Genomic DNA, 16,755 nt, shown 5'->3' with positions numbered 1-16,755 from the left:
GACTGGTAATCTCTGCCTTCTTACTCATCTCTGGTATTCTGTTTTAATAGAGCCAGTTGCACTACGTGGAGATTGGGTAGGAGTGCAGTCCTGACTTAGCTTTAACAGTTTTAATTTACTTCAAGACAAAAAAAATACTCTAACATGTTAAATGGGATTAGGATAGACAGTGTGTGGAACTGCTCTTAATACACAGTGTTGAGCTGTCCATGGTCATTAATGGAGTTGTGTCCTTTGAAAAAGGCTTTTTATTAAAATGCATCATGGAGGGGGCTTGTCTAGTAAATCTCATGTCTAGGAAGACTTTACATACCTTCAGCTGCCATTGAGTGTAAAATGTCTGAGCTTGTCTGCCTCATAAACAAAACAGCCTGTTATTTCATCCCTAAACAGCCATAACCATGGAACCAAAGCCCATTTATTGATTGGTTTAGGATGAACTTACTACTAATATTTGTAAATCTTAATGGCAGACTTACTGTATCAAGGAATAGTGAAACATCCATTCCTTGCATTCATGTGTAATCTTAACTGAATATTCAAAACTCATTTCTACGTGCAAAGAAAATAAAGGATTTCTTACTTCATTGTGAGGTAAATTTTCATGTTTCATAAGCACAGAATGTGATGGACTTTTACATGGAAAATAGGGATATTTTTCATATTATTGGAAGTTGTTTGGAATGGGGGAAGAAAGAAGAAAAAAAGATTGTACATGAACACAAAGATGATGGAGTGGAAGAGCTATTACTACCATATTTAATAATATATCACTAGCCTAAACTGTAATGCCAAAACCAGGTTCAGAATAGAATTATCAGCTCTCAGTTTGGAGAGACGTGTAGGTTTGCATGTCATTGAAAACTGTCTATAAATGCAATCGGTTATTTTTACCTCCTTAATTGTAAGAGGGTTTGCTACATTTTACATTCAGGAGCCAAGAGCAGACACTGGGATGCCATTTAAAGAGCTGCTCTTTCTGGACGGGGTTGTGGTGCTCATTTGTCAGTTCTGATGTATTCAGAAACCACTCATCACAAAAATTCTGCAAGATTAAGAGCAAGACAGTGGATGACATATTCATTGTGCCTTTTTCACCATCATAAGTTATTAAACATCAGTAAATTAAGAAATTAATTTGATATCGTTTAGTGAAGACCTCTTCTATTTTTTGTTTTGTGTACAAATGACGTATTCAAGTTAGACATACAGTTACCTGTGGACAGGCAAGGATTGATACAGAAAGACACACCTGAAAGTACATCTGCATTGCTAATAGATCCAGGAGCAGCTGGACTTCATCAGACACCATGTGCTATCTGTACTTTAAACATAGAAAAGTACATCAGCTGGAAAGTTTAGCTGCAAATCTTCACACCTTCAATATTTAGCTCTATGTTCTTTTCTTAGACTGTTAGTTCTCCCATTACATGCTACTCAATACAGATCTCACCAAGTGGAAACAAGTTTTGAAAACCCTAAGATGGAAAAAATTAAACACCTCATAAAAGTAGCACACCGTGCATTAATGCAAAATTGCAAGTCCAGTTAGAGCATGTGAGTGGAACCTGTGAGCAACCTGAGTGCTTGCAAGATGTACAGAGCAGGCTAAGTAGAGCATTGTTGAATTTTGTTCTTGTTACATACTTGGCAGCAGGGAGGGAAATCATTCCACTTCTTGTTGTGATATTACAGAACAGTAAGCTATGTCCTGTGCTATAGTTGTATTCACATACTATATTTCCACATATTTGGACTATATTTCCACATAGAGCTAATAGGTAAAAGAACAGAAGGAGCATAAACAGAAAATAAAGATGTGAAGATGAAGGAGTGATAATAACAGTACTGTGAAATGAAATCAGTAAGCCAAATATGTACCATTGAGACTTTTTACTGACGGTGCAGTATTAGGCTGGTTGCTTGAATTAGAATGCTGGATGCATACAGAGAACAGTTCTGCTGCTGCTTTGAAAGAAAAGTTCAGTGACAGCTTTCCCAGGCAGTGCCAGAAGGAGTTATGTGCTTGAAACAAGCTTGTTTTAGCACTTGGTCGTCATTTCTCTTCCTTGTGCATCTGAAAAGTCACCCTTTAATCTTCATTTTGGATTTAGGCTCACTATCCCCTCTTTCCAAAACTTTTGCTTATAGATGACATTATTTGGACTTCCATTATCAAGGACAGCATAAAACCAGAATAAACATTTTACTTGTAGCAATGTGTTATGCAGGAGGAAAGCACTTCCATACATCAAACTCAATCAGAAAGAAAGGTGTCCTCTAGCAGCCCAGCTCACAAATAGTGACTGATCCTACCTTTCAGGCACTGACCAGACCTTTAAATTTGTAGTGAAGAATCAATCATTATTTGATTACTTCCCTTCATAAATGAATGTAGACATAACAGATCTCAACAAGGGATCACAACAAGATCTCACAGCAGTCTAAATTATCCATGCCTAGATGATCTGATTGGATATGTTCACATGTCTGGAGAGACCAGATACTAAAATACCTTATGCCTTTGCCTAGGTTTCTATGCATTCATGTGCTGTTTCCCCTTTTACATCCTGAATTTGTTTTAAAATGGAGGAAGTGGAGGGAGGCAGGGAAGAGACACAACAGTCTAACAATATTTTCCTAACAAGCTAACTCACCTCAGCACAGGAAGCTGTTGATGCTTTGTCTGTCTCTCTTCCCCCCACACACAGCATGCTCATTGCTGAAAGAAGGACTGAGACTGTGCTCACAAAAGCAGGCTGAGTAAGAAATGGAAAATCATAGGCCGTGATTAGCATCAGCTTGAAAGCATTCATTGTTTGCTTGCACTTCTATGCATGTGAGTTTTAGCCAGATGACAGCAAGGATTTTGTGAGTTGCTTTGCAAGGTAAAGGTCAAATAATGCTGATTTCAAAGAGGAAAGAAGCTAATTAAGATGCTGTATAAATCAAAGTCAATTCTATTTTTAAGTATTTAAAAAAAGAACAGTATTCAGCTGAATGCACAGCCTCCTGGCTGGCTTGTAGAAGAGGCAGTGATTTCCAATAAATAGCAGATGTTGTATTTTGTATTTTTTAAGCCAGTTTGTTCCTAAACCACAAAGATTGATTCCCATCCTTCTTTTTGCGCATGTATCATGCTGGTTGGTTGTGTGGATGGATTAGCTGTGACAGGCTGTGACATCAGCAAGGGCTGAATGCTGCCTGGCTGTGTGATTTTGTAATGCACCCTCCCATTATTGCTGGGCTGACTCATTCACACTGTAGGGTGAGTGAATTATGCATAATATGGGCCCAGCATGGACTGAAGTGTTAAGCATTGTGCTTCTGTGCAGAAACTGTGCCATAATTGTAAAGCAGGTAGATTTTCACTCACCACTTACACAAATGATACAGCTGAGAAGCATATGCGGTATTAATGCTAATAAATAAATCTGGAAGTGATGAAATATGCTAGTTCTTTAGCGTGGAAGCAGTAGTCTTTGACCTTGCAACTTTGAAAAAAGCTCTGAATGAGGTTTTTGGTCTGCAAAGCGTGTGTGAAAAGCACAAGCTGTATTTTGCTGGGGGACTGCCAGGGAGGAAGAATCAGTGTTCATGAACCTGCAAAAGGTCAAGTGATTGTTGTTATTTTGGGATGTTTCATGGAAGGGAGCTGGTTTACCATACCTGTAATTATCATAGGAAGCGAGAGTGAGTGGAGCAAGAACATGGTAGAAGCAGCTGTGGTGTGAATGAGTGCTGTACTGTCAGGTTCCAGTGAATTCAGAAGCGGGAAATGTTGTTTATTAAAAATGCAGGAGCCTGCTGATCTCATAGTTATTTGTTAATGATCTTGTGTTTAAACCTGAAGTACCAATCTGGTAGGGTTTTTCTGGTTGACATTGAGGAAACCTGGAGCAATAACTGCTGAGAAGGCAGCCTCTGGAAGGTGAATGCTAATGAGGGCTATTCTGCCCTTCATATACTCTGAGGTATCATTTCGATAGTGCTCACAGTCCCTTAGGACTTGCTTTTAAGGTCTGGAGTTTTTTAAAGTACTCAGCAGAACAAGAAGCTTGTGCAGACAGTTGATGGTTTTGGAGCAAACAAGGTCCTTGTAACAGCCTGAACTTTAAACTGGCTTCATTAAATTCCTCATAGCTGCAAAAGTAAGCAAAAAACAAGGAGGCAGGATCCTTTTGTGTTGTAAGAGGGACTTGGAGGGCAACAAGTTGCCCTCTTGGAAAAGATAAACTTGCTGACATTTCCTGTCCAGGGCTTTTGACCTTCATCTTGAAGATGCTGTGCTCACAGCTTATGTGCTTCACTGTCACTTCAACAGCCTGCTCTCCTAGCTAAAGAAATAAGACAGTTACTTCTGAAGACAGTTCCTTCTAGAGGAGCTGGTAGCAAGAGTTTGAACTAGCGTATTTTACTGGTGTTTGTTCCTACATCTTTCCAGTGAAGATCTGGCTTTGAACACTGAGCTCCTCTTCAGGCTAGACGGGCAGTTGTGTCTGTTCTGGAGTTTTATGATCCCTAAAATGGCATCACAGACTAGAAAGGCAGTAAGCAATTCTGTGGGTTGCTGTATTTAAGGATGCTCCTGATAGTAGTCACCTACTGCAATAAATGTTTACTTTTGATTTACTCTTGAGAGGGGGAATTTAATTATCATGCATATTTACACTCATCAGAACAGTAACTGTGTTACCATTGGTCCACATCATGGCACCATGGCCAAGATATGTTTGCAGGAACTGGCTTACAAGGCTGGACAAAAATGGTCTGGCACAGAGCTAAACATCTCTATCAAATGAATAGTGGTATGTAATATGATCATTGTCTCAGCAGGCATCATAATGAGGTAGTATTTTAGACTGCACTTTCACTTCTCTTTAAGACTCTAACACAGAAAACCTCCCGTGGAGCAGGGTCTTTTTTGGGTGGCGCCCTCATGGAGTGCACCTTTCAAGCCTGAGGTCAGTCAATACCCTGCTGAAAAATTTTGTTTACTGTTAAGGTGTCATTTGCACTTCTCCTCTGCCAACACCTTATGCCATTTTTCTGTCCCTATTTCTTCACTGCACTTGCCACTAGGCAAGCAGTCTTTCCCAGCAGAAGCTCCCAGTGAGAATGTAAGCAGGCTCTGCTACCTTGGAAGTGGTGTTAGCTAGCTACTGTGGCCAATCTACAAGAAGAGAGGCAGTTCTCAGACAGTGGTGAAAGCAAGCCAGATTGTGTTAAGTCCTGATGTGTGGGGTAACTATCCACCAGAAATACAAAGGGAGGCCACACCAGCTGAGTGAGAATGTCAGGATGAGAAAGGCACTACTCCAGTATATAGATATTTCCTGATCATATCAACCCTAGGCTAGACAAAGCTCTCTTCAGTAGAATAGCATTGTTGATCGTTACCTTATATGTTACCTTTGCATTCCTAAATGGGCTGTGACCTACTGACAGGGGTCAGCCACAAGGCTTCCTATCCCAGGAAATTTTGTTCAGTACATTACAGTAAAGTTTGATAAAGTTAGCTTGACGTGTTATCAGAGATTCTATACTTGACTGAAGATTACCCGGAATGGAAACACTCCCTGCCTGTGTTTTTCTTGCTTTCTTCTCTGTAGATAAGATACTTGGTCCAATGTCTGTGTGTGCACTTGCTTTCCAGGGCGTGCAACTGTATTCCTGGACAGGATCAACCTGGGGTGAAAGAGAAACAGCAGAAACACAGGAAGGAGGCTGTAGCTGTAGGCTAAGGAGCAGTATCCACAACTGTGCTAATTGGAGCCGATCTGGCTGTGATGCAGGGTGTTGACAGCCCTCCCAAGAGATTAAGTTTGTGAATGGGAGTAGGCTAAAAGTGGCATGGGTAAGAAGCACAGCATGATTATCTTACACCACTTTGGCAAGCTATCCAGTAGCTGCCTATGTGCCTGAATTTCCCTCCATACTGGGAAAAAACTTACTCCAATAAAGGGAGGCAGTGGAAAGCTCTTAACATGGGTCTGTAACCTTTGACTCAGCAGAGGATAGCCCACAAAGCAAGCCTTTCCAAGGAAGAGAGCAACAAGATTTTGTGATAGCCAGCAGACTCCACTCCATACTCATCACTGCTCTTCATGTTCACAGCAGAGTTGTTGCTCTCAAGAGGCAGAACGTACAAATATGTCTGGATCTGAGACCACCACAAAGACTGGAAAGACACCTCACCAGCAGGCAGCAGTCTCTGGAGTATAGCAGCCTCAGGCCTGGGGCTTATAAGGGCATTGGTGCCAGGATGGCAGTAAATGTGCTTTAGTGTAGTTGCTTGTTATGACTGAAGATGAGGAAGGCCTTATCTGGCAAGTCTCCCAGAAAAAGCCCAGTTGAGGAGCATTTGAAAGCCAGGCACAGACAGGACAGTGATCACCGCTCCACATCAGAAATACCCAATACCAAACAATGAACAATCCCAGCCTGGCAAGCAGTCAAATGAAATAACATTTCCTTTGGACATAGCCTTCTGAGTGTTCATAAATGAAGATGGTGGTGTCTAAAAACCATGACTTAAGGGCAGAGAGATCAGAAGAGTAGCAGGCAAATAAAAAGTAGAAGACTGTAAAGGTCTGTGAGCTTACTGTGAAGGGCCCAATGATAGGTATGTGATGCTGCAGCAGTGGGTCCTAGGTCAGACATACAAAACTGTTTTGAACAACGTTGACAATGTCACATGAATTTATCTTGGGTCAGGGATTTACCTTGTCACATGCCTTTAACAGTTTTGATCTGGTCTTCAGTGTCCTAAAATTATATTTATAGCACTCCTGGTAACAGCTTGACAGTTGAGCCAATCTTCCTCATGCAGAATGTTTGTAAGTAATACCAGCTTGTGAGGTTCCTGCTGTGCCTCACACATGGCAGTCAGCATGGCTTCTAGACACCTCATGGCATGCAACCATGCAACCCAAATTCTAATGATCCTGTATAGCATCAGTTATAAAAATGCGCATCAATTTCACATCAGAAAAGTAGTATGGGTAACGATAAGATCAAGATCTGAGAAAGTGACAATCCTAGCAGTCAAGTAATGATTTTATTAGTAGGAACATACTGCCTAATCCATTTGCAAGCAAGAAAAGATTCTCATAAAGTGACAGATCAGCCAAAGGATATAAGAAGTGCCTCTACACCTGCGTACACCTCTACACATAACACAGTATCTCATGTACTGTCACTTCAGTCATGGCTAGCAGTGGCATTCTGTTTCAGATGTTTTACTTAATTGATACAGGAGGAAGAATGTAGATGTGCTGGGATCTTAAGTGTGCATGTATCAGAAGGTCTTATTTACCCATATGTTTTTACATAGTACTATGTACACCTTAGCCTGGAGTCAGGAAGACACTGCTTCCTTTGCTATTATCTAAATGGTGTTATTAAGTTTTTACAAGACAGTAGAGTTAATCATTCTTATGGTCACTGACTGTAAGTGTGCAGGTAAGCAAATATTTCAATAGAACACAGGGTACAACTGGAAATAGTTAATGGATCTGAGGGACCATAGCTACCTTTTGCAACAAAATATTTGTCTTTGAACTTTGGAATGGGAGTGTCAGACTTTTTTTTTTTTTTTTTTTTTAGCCTCTATCTAAGCCAAAAAAAGAACCCTAGTTCCAAATGGCCATTCTTTAGTTCAACAGTAACTTCGAAAATGCTCTTATGGATACTAAAGTAAATAAATGTCTTTCTGCTATTTGCTTTGTTCACAGCTGCACCATTTGACTCTGGCAGGAACTGCAAGCCCATCAGTAGCTGCAGACATGACAATTTCTGTCATGGTGATAGGACAAACTTTAAAAAAGAAAAGCCAGGTTCAGATCTTTGGTAAAAAGAGTGTGACCGTCCTGGGACTAAGACTGTGTGCTTGATTACATCACAGGGGGAGCTAGTACAGTGATATGGCTTACGTTACATCTGTTTTGCGTGTCCTGTTTTCCTCTTCTAGATCATAGTCAGAAATGCTGATGTTTTCTTTGTTCACTAGGCAATTCCATCAGCCCTTCTTAGTTTTCTGAGAACTTCAGGACTGCTATTACAGGTTCTTCACTGAAACCTTCCCTTGTCAAGAAAGCACAGAGGAAGAGCCTCAGTCTAAGAGGCTCAGAAACGCATGGGAAGGCACAGAAGGAAACAAGCTGTGAATATCAGCACAGAGCCCAGCGTTGATCTGCTGACTGCCCCATTCTCACATTTTATCCTGTGTGCCCAGCATGCCTTGCTAGCACTGATCAGTTACAGGAACTGTAAGTGGTTGTCCCTTCCCCTTCCATCATCACCCAGGACATTACATTCACTTGTACAGCTTTCCATCCAAGCAGAGGCAAGGTGCCCTGGAAAGAGTAGGCAAGATAGCGGAGGCAGAGCTCAGGCTGCACTGTACCAGAGAAACTAGGTGTAGTGCTCTGGCAAGGCTGAAGAAATAAGCTTTGAGAGGTGCTGACAGGACCTTGATCAGCCTTCCTATATGATCAGGGCTGGACTGATCTCAAGGGTGCTTACAAAGCCTTACTTTATATTTGTTTTCACTAGATACCAGGCAAGAAAAGCCTTTCAGGAATTTGAAGCTGTTAAAAACTCAAGCAAGCAAGCAAGTTCATTATATTGCTTCTATTGCTGCTGCTGGAATAGGAAAAGGGCATGGATTGCACAAGAAACATGACTTGCTTATGGTAAACACCTGTTACTTTAGAGGAAAGAAGTTTTTGTACAATTCCAAGAACCCTAGTTATATGTAAATTTTGAGAGCCAAAAGAAGGCAACCATCTGACCCATTATCTACAACCAAGTGCCACCTTTGCCATATTTACATGTGTACTTTATCTTACCTGTATGCTTCAGAGTGATGAATGGGAAACTTCACTACAATTTTACTGCCTTGGATAACCTTATGGATCGCCTGTGGGAAAATAAGCTAATTCCAGGTAAGGGCAGCTCCCTACCTCCACAACTTGCTACATCTGTTTGCCCATATTGTACAATCATCAGAAAATTCTTAGAGAGCTTTGCCAAAGCTGATTTTTATAAAAATTCTTTCTTTTCCTACTTAAATTCTTTCTTTTCCTACTTGCCTTTACCTCATGTCCATCTAAATGTAAACAGTGTGAGCAAAACACTATTACTGCAATTAACACAAATGGTTTTACATTGCTTTCAACAACAGTTTGAGATGTATGAATTGGGAAATAAGACCTCCTGAAGAGGAGAAAACTTTGTACCCATTAACATGTACCTAAAAGGGCCAGAAAAGCAGATTCTCAAGGTATAGATTATTTTGTATTTCTGCAAACATCCACTGTTTAGAGTTCCCTCTGAGCCCTGAATTTATGAGGGTAAGTATTAGTATTGATTACTATAGTCATTAACAAGTGTGAGCAATTTCAAATCTGAAATATTCTTGGTGGGGACATGTAGAAACAGGAAAGAAAGCCCATTTAGTGATGCTTCTTCATTAACAATTTTGTTTCAGATAATGCAATAACTCCTTCATAAATCAAAAGGAGATAGCATTCACCAAAAAAGGAGACCAATCTTTTGTGTCTTTTTTAGGATTTGAATTGATGGGGAATCCATCAGGATACTTTTTAGATTTTGAAGATAAAGAACAGTTAATAAGGTGGAGAAACTTAATTACACTTCTGGCCAGCAGATATATAGGTAAGTTAAAAAAAAAAAACAACGTACAAAAAACCCGAACAAAAAGCCCCATTATTTATTCTGTTGTAATCCCTTCTAACTACCTCAAAAGTTCTCTATATTGTGATCAATTTCAAGACCCTGGATTTCAGCACAGAACAGGAAAAAACCCCTGCCAAAACAGACGATGGGATAATAGCCCTTTTTTTTGCTGATCTGTGACCAACATCCTGAATAAGTAGTGTGTTCTGTGTAGCACATTTGGCCTGTCTCTGAGGACTGACTTCTAACTTTGTTATTTTGTTGTGGTTGTAAACCACCAGCTTCTCACATGCCAACTTCAAATATCTCTAAAGAGACAGAAACCTCAACCTGAATTAAGGCTAGGTGAGTGCCCTAACCACAAGGCTGTAATTCATATCACCTCCCTCTCACCTTTCATCTTTTTCAAATATTGCTGCATTTCATTGAAAATGAGAGATAATTTTGAAACTACCAAAATCACATTTCCCTCATTATTAAAACCAGGTAATACTTATACCCTGGTTTACCAGCAGCCCTAGTTGATAGGATTGTCTGGATCAGTGATTAATTGATCGAATTGTCTGAATATGCAGCTCAGTGATAAATGAGACCTCTCCCACAGATAGGTATGGATTGGAGCATGTTGCGAAATGGAATTTTGAAACATGGAATGAACCAGACCACCACGACTTTGACAATGTGTCTATGACAGTGAAAGGTAAGCGTGTTTTGGAGCAGTTACTAGTGTAGTGAAGTGAGACATATGTGTGGGGTAGGTGGAGGGGTGAGAGTAAGAAAGGAGAGATGTTGGCAAAGAAATAAGGTAGATAGGAGTGATAAGGAATGTGAAAGGTATACCTAGTCTGTTTTACTAAGGTCATGTTACTGACTACACTTTGTTCCTGCTTGGACATCAGTATAAATACAGGGATAGTAGAACAGGGAAAACAGAACAGCAGTTACACGAAGAAGATGCAGTTCGTTATTTGGACATGAAGTAAGGTTACTGGGGATAAGTGGGTGAAGGGTGGAGTAAGGGGAAAACTGTTCATTGGCAGATGTATGCTTTGGGAACATGTCCTCACAAGATCTTTGGAAGAACCTTATGAAGGCAGCTGAGGTTTTGATGTCTTCTCATGTTTTCGGTGCATAGAAAAGAGTAGTCCCAGTTTGTGACGTCCTGCTAATAAATGCAGTAATAGAATTATAACATCTCCGTGTAGTTTTAGATCAAGATTCTGATTTATCGTCTCTGATATGTGCATTGGTTTGTACTTCAGGGTTTCTCAACTATTATGATGCGTGTTCAGAAGGATTAAGAGCAGCTAGTCCTCTACTAAAATTTGGAGGGCCTGGGGATTCCTTCCACCCCTTACCCAAGTCACCCATGTGCTGGAGTCTTCTCTGTCATTGCTACAATGGGACCAACTTCTTCACAGGGGAGACTGGTGTAAGGCTGGACTACATCTCTCTCCATAAGAAGGTCAGTCCAAAATTTCAGTTTAAGGCTATTTTCTTAATCTGTTCAATCCAAGGGTTTTTTTATTTTATTTTATCCTCTTTTTTTTTAATTTATTTTATTCTGATTTATGAAGTTGATTTCCAGATGAGTGTCGAGCCTATAGCAGGAAGTATGGCTACCTGTTCTAACAAAACCTTGAAGATGTTCAGTTGCAAGACTTCAACTCAAAGTAAATTTGCCTTTTCATAACTACCAGGGGCAAACAACTTCTCTACCTCTCTTCTATTTTATATTCTAGGAGGAGCTCATGCAAACAGCACATGCTGTAATGGATTAGGTAAAAATACTAATACTCTCTGGCCCACAGCTCCTCAGGGACTCCAGGAACACGTTTTCGTATTGTGTTTATGTCTGTATGTTATGTCTGTGTGTTTACTACTGTTTGCTCACTTTCACTAAGCAGATATGAAATATTGTTGCAGGGAGGTGGGAGTTCTCTCTATATCTTGCAACAAGAAGTAGAAGCAGTTGAACAAATTCAGAAGCTGTTTCCAAGTTTTGCTTCTGTTGCCATATACAACGATGAAGCAGATCCAATGGTTGGATGGTCCATTCCACAACTGTGGCGAGCTGATGTGACCTATGCAGCTATGGTTGTAAAGGTAATTCAGTTCATTGACAGTCCTGTCACAGTAGGGTCTCCTGATGCATGAATGCAGTTGCAAAAGTAGACTTACAGTCAATTTTTAATTAGCTACTCAGAATAATAGATCCAATAGAAGGAGAGCTCCTTACTGATACAGCTGGGGTTTCCCTGAATAGTCTGTTTTCAGTACCTCTATTTAGTTTGTATTAGTTTTCTTCATCTTCCCTTTAAAAATAAGCAACTGATAACTAGCCTTCCATGTGTTGGAGAATATGTCAGATATTGTATACAGTCCCCCAGTTAGACCCACCTGATAAGACTGTACCTACACATCTTCTCTCCATGTAATACTTCTGCTAGCTATCTCCTCACTTATGTGAGACATTATTTCCTAACTCATTCATAAGTTTATCTCATCAAGAGACATCAGGTATAATTAAAAAGCCCCTTGAGCTCTCAGCATAAGTCCATTCTTTGGTTTTGGATAATGACTGTACATGTGGTCTTATTAATTACTGCTGAAGTAATTAATGCTCAGCATTCCTGCCCCTGCAGGAATTGTAGGCTGACTCCAAGCTCACCTCTTGCCCCTGCATAGCAGTAGTTCCTACTTGTTGCTTGTTGCTTTGCAACCCACTACCTTACACAGCATCCAGAGTTCAGGTGCTCCTGTGCAAAGTGGTAGTTCCCAAACCTGGGAGCATGTATGTCACCCAGAAACAAGATACACCTTATCAGCTGCTCCTGTGGAGACAAAGGCTCCCAGCTCCTTTAGGCTGCATACAAAGCTGTCTTGTCCAAAGCAACAAGTCACTGACTACATTGCAGGGAGTTTGTGAGACAAAACAGTGTTTATAATGATGTAGTGATATGAAGGGGAAAAAAAAAAAGACACATCCAATGGAAAATTAACTCTTGGGTGTATAGGAGCTGGAGCCCTGTGTTCCTTCAGGAACACAATTATGAGACCTTTTCAGTTGTCGGGGTTGTGAAATTCTGTTTGATTCTGATACTTAGGCACAATCTGGTAAACAGAGAGCTTGGGAGCTCTGACATTTTGCAGGAAAGAAGCACAGCAACCACTGAAACACCAGGAGAACTAATTCCATATTAGCACCGAGTGGGTAAAATGACTCACTGAGGAACAGAATCCAGGACCAGCTCCCAGACACTTGTGTAATGGGTACAGAGTAATTCCAGAGTTGGAGAACCATTCATATTTAATTCAGATGGTAAATCCAGATTACTAGTTTAATATTCAAGATAGAGGAGCATCATTTGTAGTGCAGTAGTTACGAAATATGTTCATAATTCATGTAGAGTACTAGTAATAGTTATTTCAGAAACTTTTTACTGGCAAAAGTATGTGGATACTTCACATTTTCCAGTGATTAGTGTGTTACCTAAAGAATAGTTTCTTCAAGAGTTGTGAGGAACAGTTCAGTTCTTCAAGCTTTTCTAAATGGCAGAGTGACAGCTCTTTTCAATATGAAGTAAAAATTTTTAAAAAAATACAGACATTGTGTGTTTGTTGGATTTTCTTCAGGACGAAGTTCTATCTTCTCTATGAACTTGCAGGTCATTATCCAGCATCAAAACCTGCTGATTTCCAAAGCCAACAACACCATCAACTACACACTGCTAAGTAATGACAACGCCTTCTTGAGCTACTACCCGCATTACTTCACACAGCGAACTCTGACAGCCCGTTTTCAGATGAACAATACAAAGCCACCTCATGTCCAGATGGTGCGGAAACCAGTGCTAACTGTTATGGGCCTGCTGGCACTGCTAGGTATAGTAACCACTGATTAAAGAGCATATCAATAACCTCTTCTACCTAGAAGCTTCCTGCCTAAGAGAGATTATTCCAGCCATGTCACCATTGATAAAAACAGGATTTCTCCTGCTCCTCCTCTGCTTACTAGCTGTGTTAAGAAAATGAAACTTAATTTCCTCTGAGAAATTAAGGAGGTAAAACAGGAGATGTTCCTGACAGTCTGTAACCATTTGATTTAATTTACTGCTTTGTTTATACCCTCTGTATGCCAACCACTCTTTTTTGTTGACTGGTACTTCCCTCTTGTGCCATCACACCAGGCTGCAAATGTCTTTAAGAAATCCTCACAGCTGGAAGAACCATGCAGCATACTAGAAGAAGATCCTAATTCACTGTTACATACTTGGATGTTGCTAGCTGAACTGCTGAGCATAACTGCTGTAGTACATGCATGCTCTGCTGTTGTAAAATAAGCCTGAGTTAATGCTATACCTGGTAACATAAGCTAGAACATAGCTCAACCTATAGATCCCCATGTTATGACCCTTGACTAGCAGTGATGCTTACAGAGTTGTCACATTTTTTAAAGGAGAAAAGCAGATTTTTGCAGAAGTGAACAGCAGTGAAGGTGAAAGCACTCAAAACAGCACAATTGGTGTCCTGGCCTCTGTGCACACCCCGAGTGAGGTGCAACCTTCAGACAGTTGGCAAGCTACTCTACTGATGTATTCAAGTGAGGATAACAGGACTTCATCCAACATCAGCACCATCACAGTGAATGCCACCCACTTCCCCAAACTTAGAGGTAAACAAACATCATGTAGGCAGCTCACATAATTGATCTTTAGGATAGAACATCTGCTGAAACACTTCTGCCTGGTTGCCTTTTGTTTCAAGAGTGAGTTTCGTTTGCTAACTCTCTCTCTCATCTTTTGGGAACTCCCAGATTTTCTGAGATATGATGGTGCTCTTCTAGGAAAGGTTCTTTTTTAATGCCTGCACTTTGACCCTGTCTTTAATGGCAGCTGCAAGTGCTGCCTTTTTGGAAAGCTATTAATCTCAGTGTGCTTGGCTGCATATTGCCAGGCAACAATTACTGGGATGACTCCAACACAGCCAACATGACCACAGTATTACACAGTTGATGCCGTTGTCCAACAAACATGTGCAGCACCTGTGCAAAAAATAAGAGTGTTTCAATTCTGGTTATGGAAGTAACAGCTTGAAATTTAAACTTGGCAAATATAAATTGTAGAGCCTTTTAAGAGTGCCAGCCTTGTGACTTTCCAGTGGAAGCCAGGCTCTGAATGCTGAAATAACTTTAGAGAAGGTAGACTTAAACACCTTCTGCTAAATTTACTCTTGTTATCTTTAAATCAAAGTAAAGAGTTTACTCTCTTTCATTTGTGTTCCCAAAGAGCTGGTGTATATGACATATTACCTGGATAACAACCAAACCAATCCCTACCTGAAGTGGAAAATGCTAGGAAAGCCTGACTTTCCTTCCCCAGAACAGTTCCAGCAAATAAGGGATGCTGAGGTATGACCGTTTGTTTGCTTGAAGTGTTGTATGGGTAGAGTGCTTATGAATTGGTTAACTACAGCTAAAGAGACAAGAAATCAGCTCAGGTAGTCAGAACGTCCTTAGTCATGTGTGTCTTGTATACAATGAAAATGCACTTTCAGTCACAAAGAGCAATGTTGCTGATACAGAACTGATACCTTTGCATTTGTTATACAAGACACTAAATGTAGATGACCAACTTCTTTGCTACTGGCCTACCCTTAACTAAGAAGCCAGAGTTGCTCCAGAGCAAGTGCTACCTTCTCTCCTTCAATGAGCCTTTCTGTTCTGTCTCCCCAAATAAGTCACATGGCCAAATTGCTGCATTAAAGAGTTGAAATGAATCCCACTCAGTAACAGAAAACAAACAGCTCCCTGAGGTGGAAACTACCCAGTGCAAGTTCAGAAGACACTTGGAATCTCTCAAGGGCTCACAGGGAGGCCTGCAGTTTCCTTTCATCCTCAGCATTTCTGAATGCACCCCAGAGGGGCTGAGGAGTAAGTCCTCTCTGAGGACTCCTCCCTACTGAGAAAAGTCATGCCCAGATTACTTGCTATCTGTGAGAATATGAAAGCAGTCTGTCATTTTAGTTCCCTCTTTCATAGTTTTCTTATGCATTCAGACCCATGGGTTTAAATAAAGGAGGCCAACTTTATCTGCTTTGGGGCCCATAGACAGTAATTGCCTTCTGACTTTGGTGTACAGTGCTATGTCTTCTCTTCCCAGTCACCATAACCCACTATTGCTAAGACCGGTGGGATACTATAGGAGCCAACAGATCTTCCTTCAACAGGGCAGCAGCAAGGTTTTAGATACTCTTGGCCATCTGGTGAAACTCAGAGACCAGTTGAGTGGTTGTTGTAGCTAGCAATAGCTTTCACTGCGCTCTGGGAATCCATAGCTAAGAGACTGGGGTGTAGTTTGTAAAGACCACTAGCCTGAAAGTCGTCCATGTGAGGTTACTAAAAGTGACAGACTGCGCATAAAGGGCATTTGTGACCAACACAGTTCGTGAGATACACAAACCCTCTGTTTCCTGAAGAGCTGGAAAATGGGCAAGATAGAAATGTCTCTCAGCTTGAAGAACTTTTGTGGCTGTAAGCCACTTACCAGCACCAACTCCATTGGAAATTTACAGTCCCAAAGTAAATACACAGTCCCTTTACACTGATGTAACAGTTGGCTTTTAGGTGCTGTAATGAAAGATTATTCACAACACTTCTCTTTGGCTCCACAGGACCCAGTGGCAACAGGCCCATTCCCATTTCCTGAAGGTGGCATCCTGACACTGAAGCAAGACTGTCCTGTTCCCTCAGTCTTTCTTATCCACATTTGTGCAAGACCCAGATCTGTTCCTGATCAAGTATGTGTTGTATTCTACTGTCAGACTCACCAAATTAGAAACTGCTTCCCTTTAAGTCTCACTAAGAAGAGCTGGACTAGCATTTGGGCCTATTATTTGTAAGCAATTCTCTCCTTTGATGAGAAGGCTCTTCAAGGCATAATTCAAGATAAAGCATTCAACCACAAGTAATAGAAGCCATCTCCTGAGATAAATGCAAGTTTATCCATGGTGAGAAAATAACTAATGCAGCACTGGAAAGTACAGTATCTTTTT

General features: G+C 40.7%; 1 protein-coding gene across 6 annotated transcripts in view; it reads left to right on the top strand.

Moving 5' to 3' along the window:
• Positions 1-16,755, top strand: part of IDUA (alpha-L-iduronidase) — a 47,807-nt gene that overhangs the window by 24,012 nt on the left and 7,040 nt on the right. For 3 of the 6 annotated variants that reach the window (XR_012626968.1, XM_074855084.1, XM_074855085.1), the window contains 9 exons: positions 8,866-8,948; positions 9,574-9,681; positions 10,307-10,402; positions 10,965-11,167; positions 11,629-11,808; positions 13,371-13,587; positions 14,162-14,377; positions 14,991-15,112; positions 16,375-16,500. Coding sequence is in view for 4 of the 6 variants with exons in the window: in XM_074855084.1 (XP_074711185.1) it covers positions 8,866-8,948; positions 9,574-9,681; positions 10,307-10,402; positions 10,965-11,167; positions 11,629-11,808; positions 13,371-13,587; positions 14,162-14,377; positions 14,991-15,112; positions 16,375-16,500 (1,351 nt within the window). In the remaining 2 variants the exon portion in view is untranslated. Of the gene's footprint in view, positions 1-5,007; positions 8,271-8,865; positions 8,949-9,573; positions 9,682-10,306; positions 10,403-10,964; positions 11,168-11,628; positions 11,809-13,370; positions 13,588-14,161; positions 14,378-14,990; positions 15,113-16,374; positions 16,711-16,755 lie in introns of those variants that run through there. The other 3 variants (XM_074855087.1, XM_074855086.1, XR_012626967.1) reach the window with 3 other exon arrangements.

Source organism: Strix uralensis, chromosome Z (genome assembly GCF_047716275.1).
Source record: "Strix uralensis isolate ZFMK-TIS-50842 chromosome Z, bStrUra1, whole genome shotgun sequence".
NCBI lineage: Eukaryota > Metazoa > Chordata > Aves > Strigiformes > Strigidae > Strix > Strix uralensis.
The sequence above is the reverse complement of the archived record's forward strand: the minus strand, read 5'-3'. Positions and strand labels throughout refer to the sequence as shown.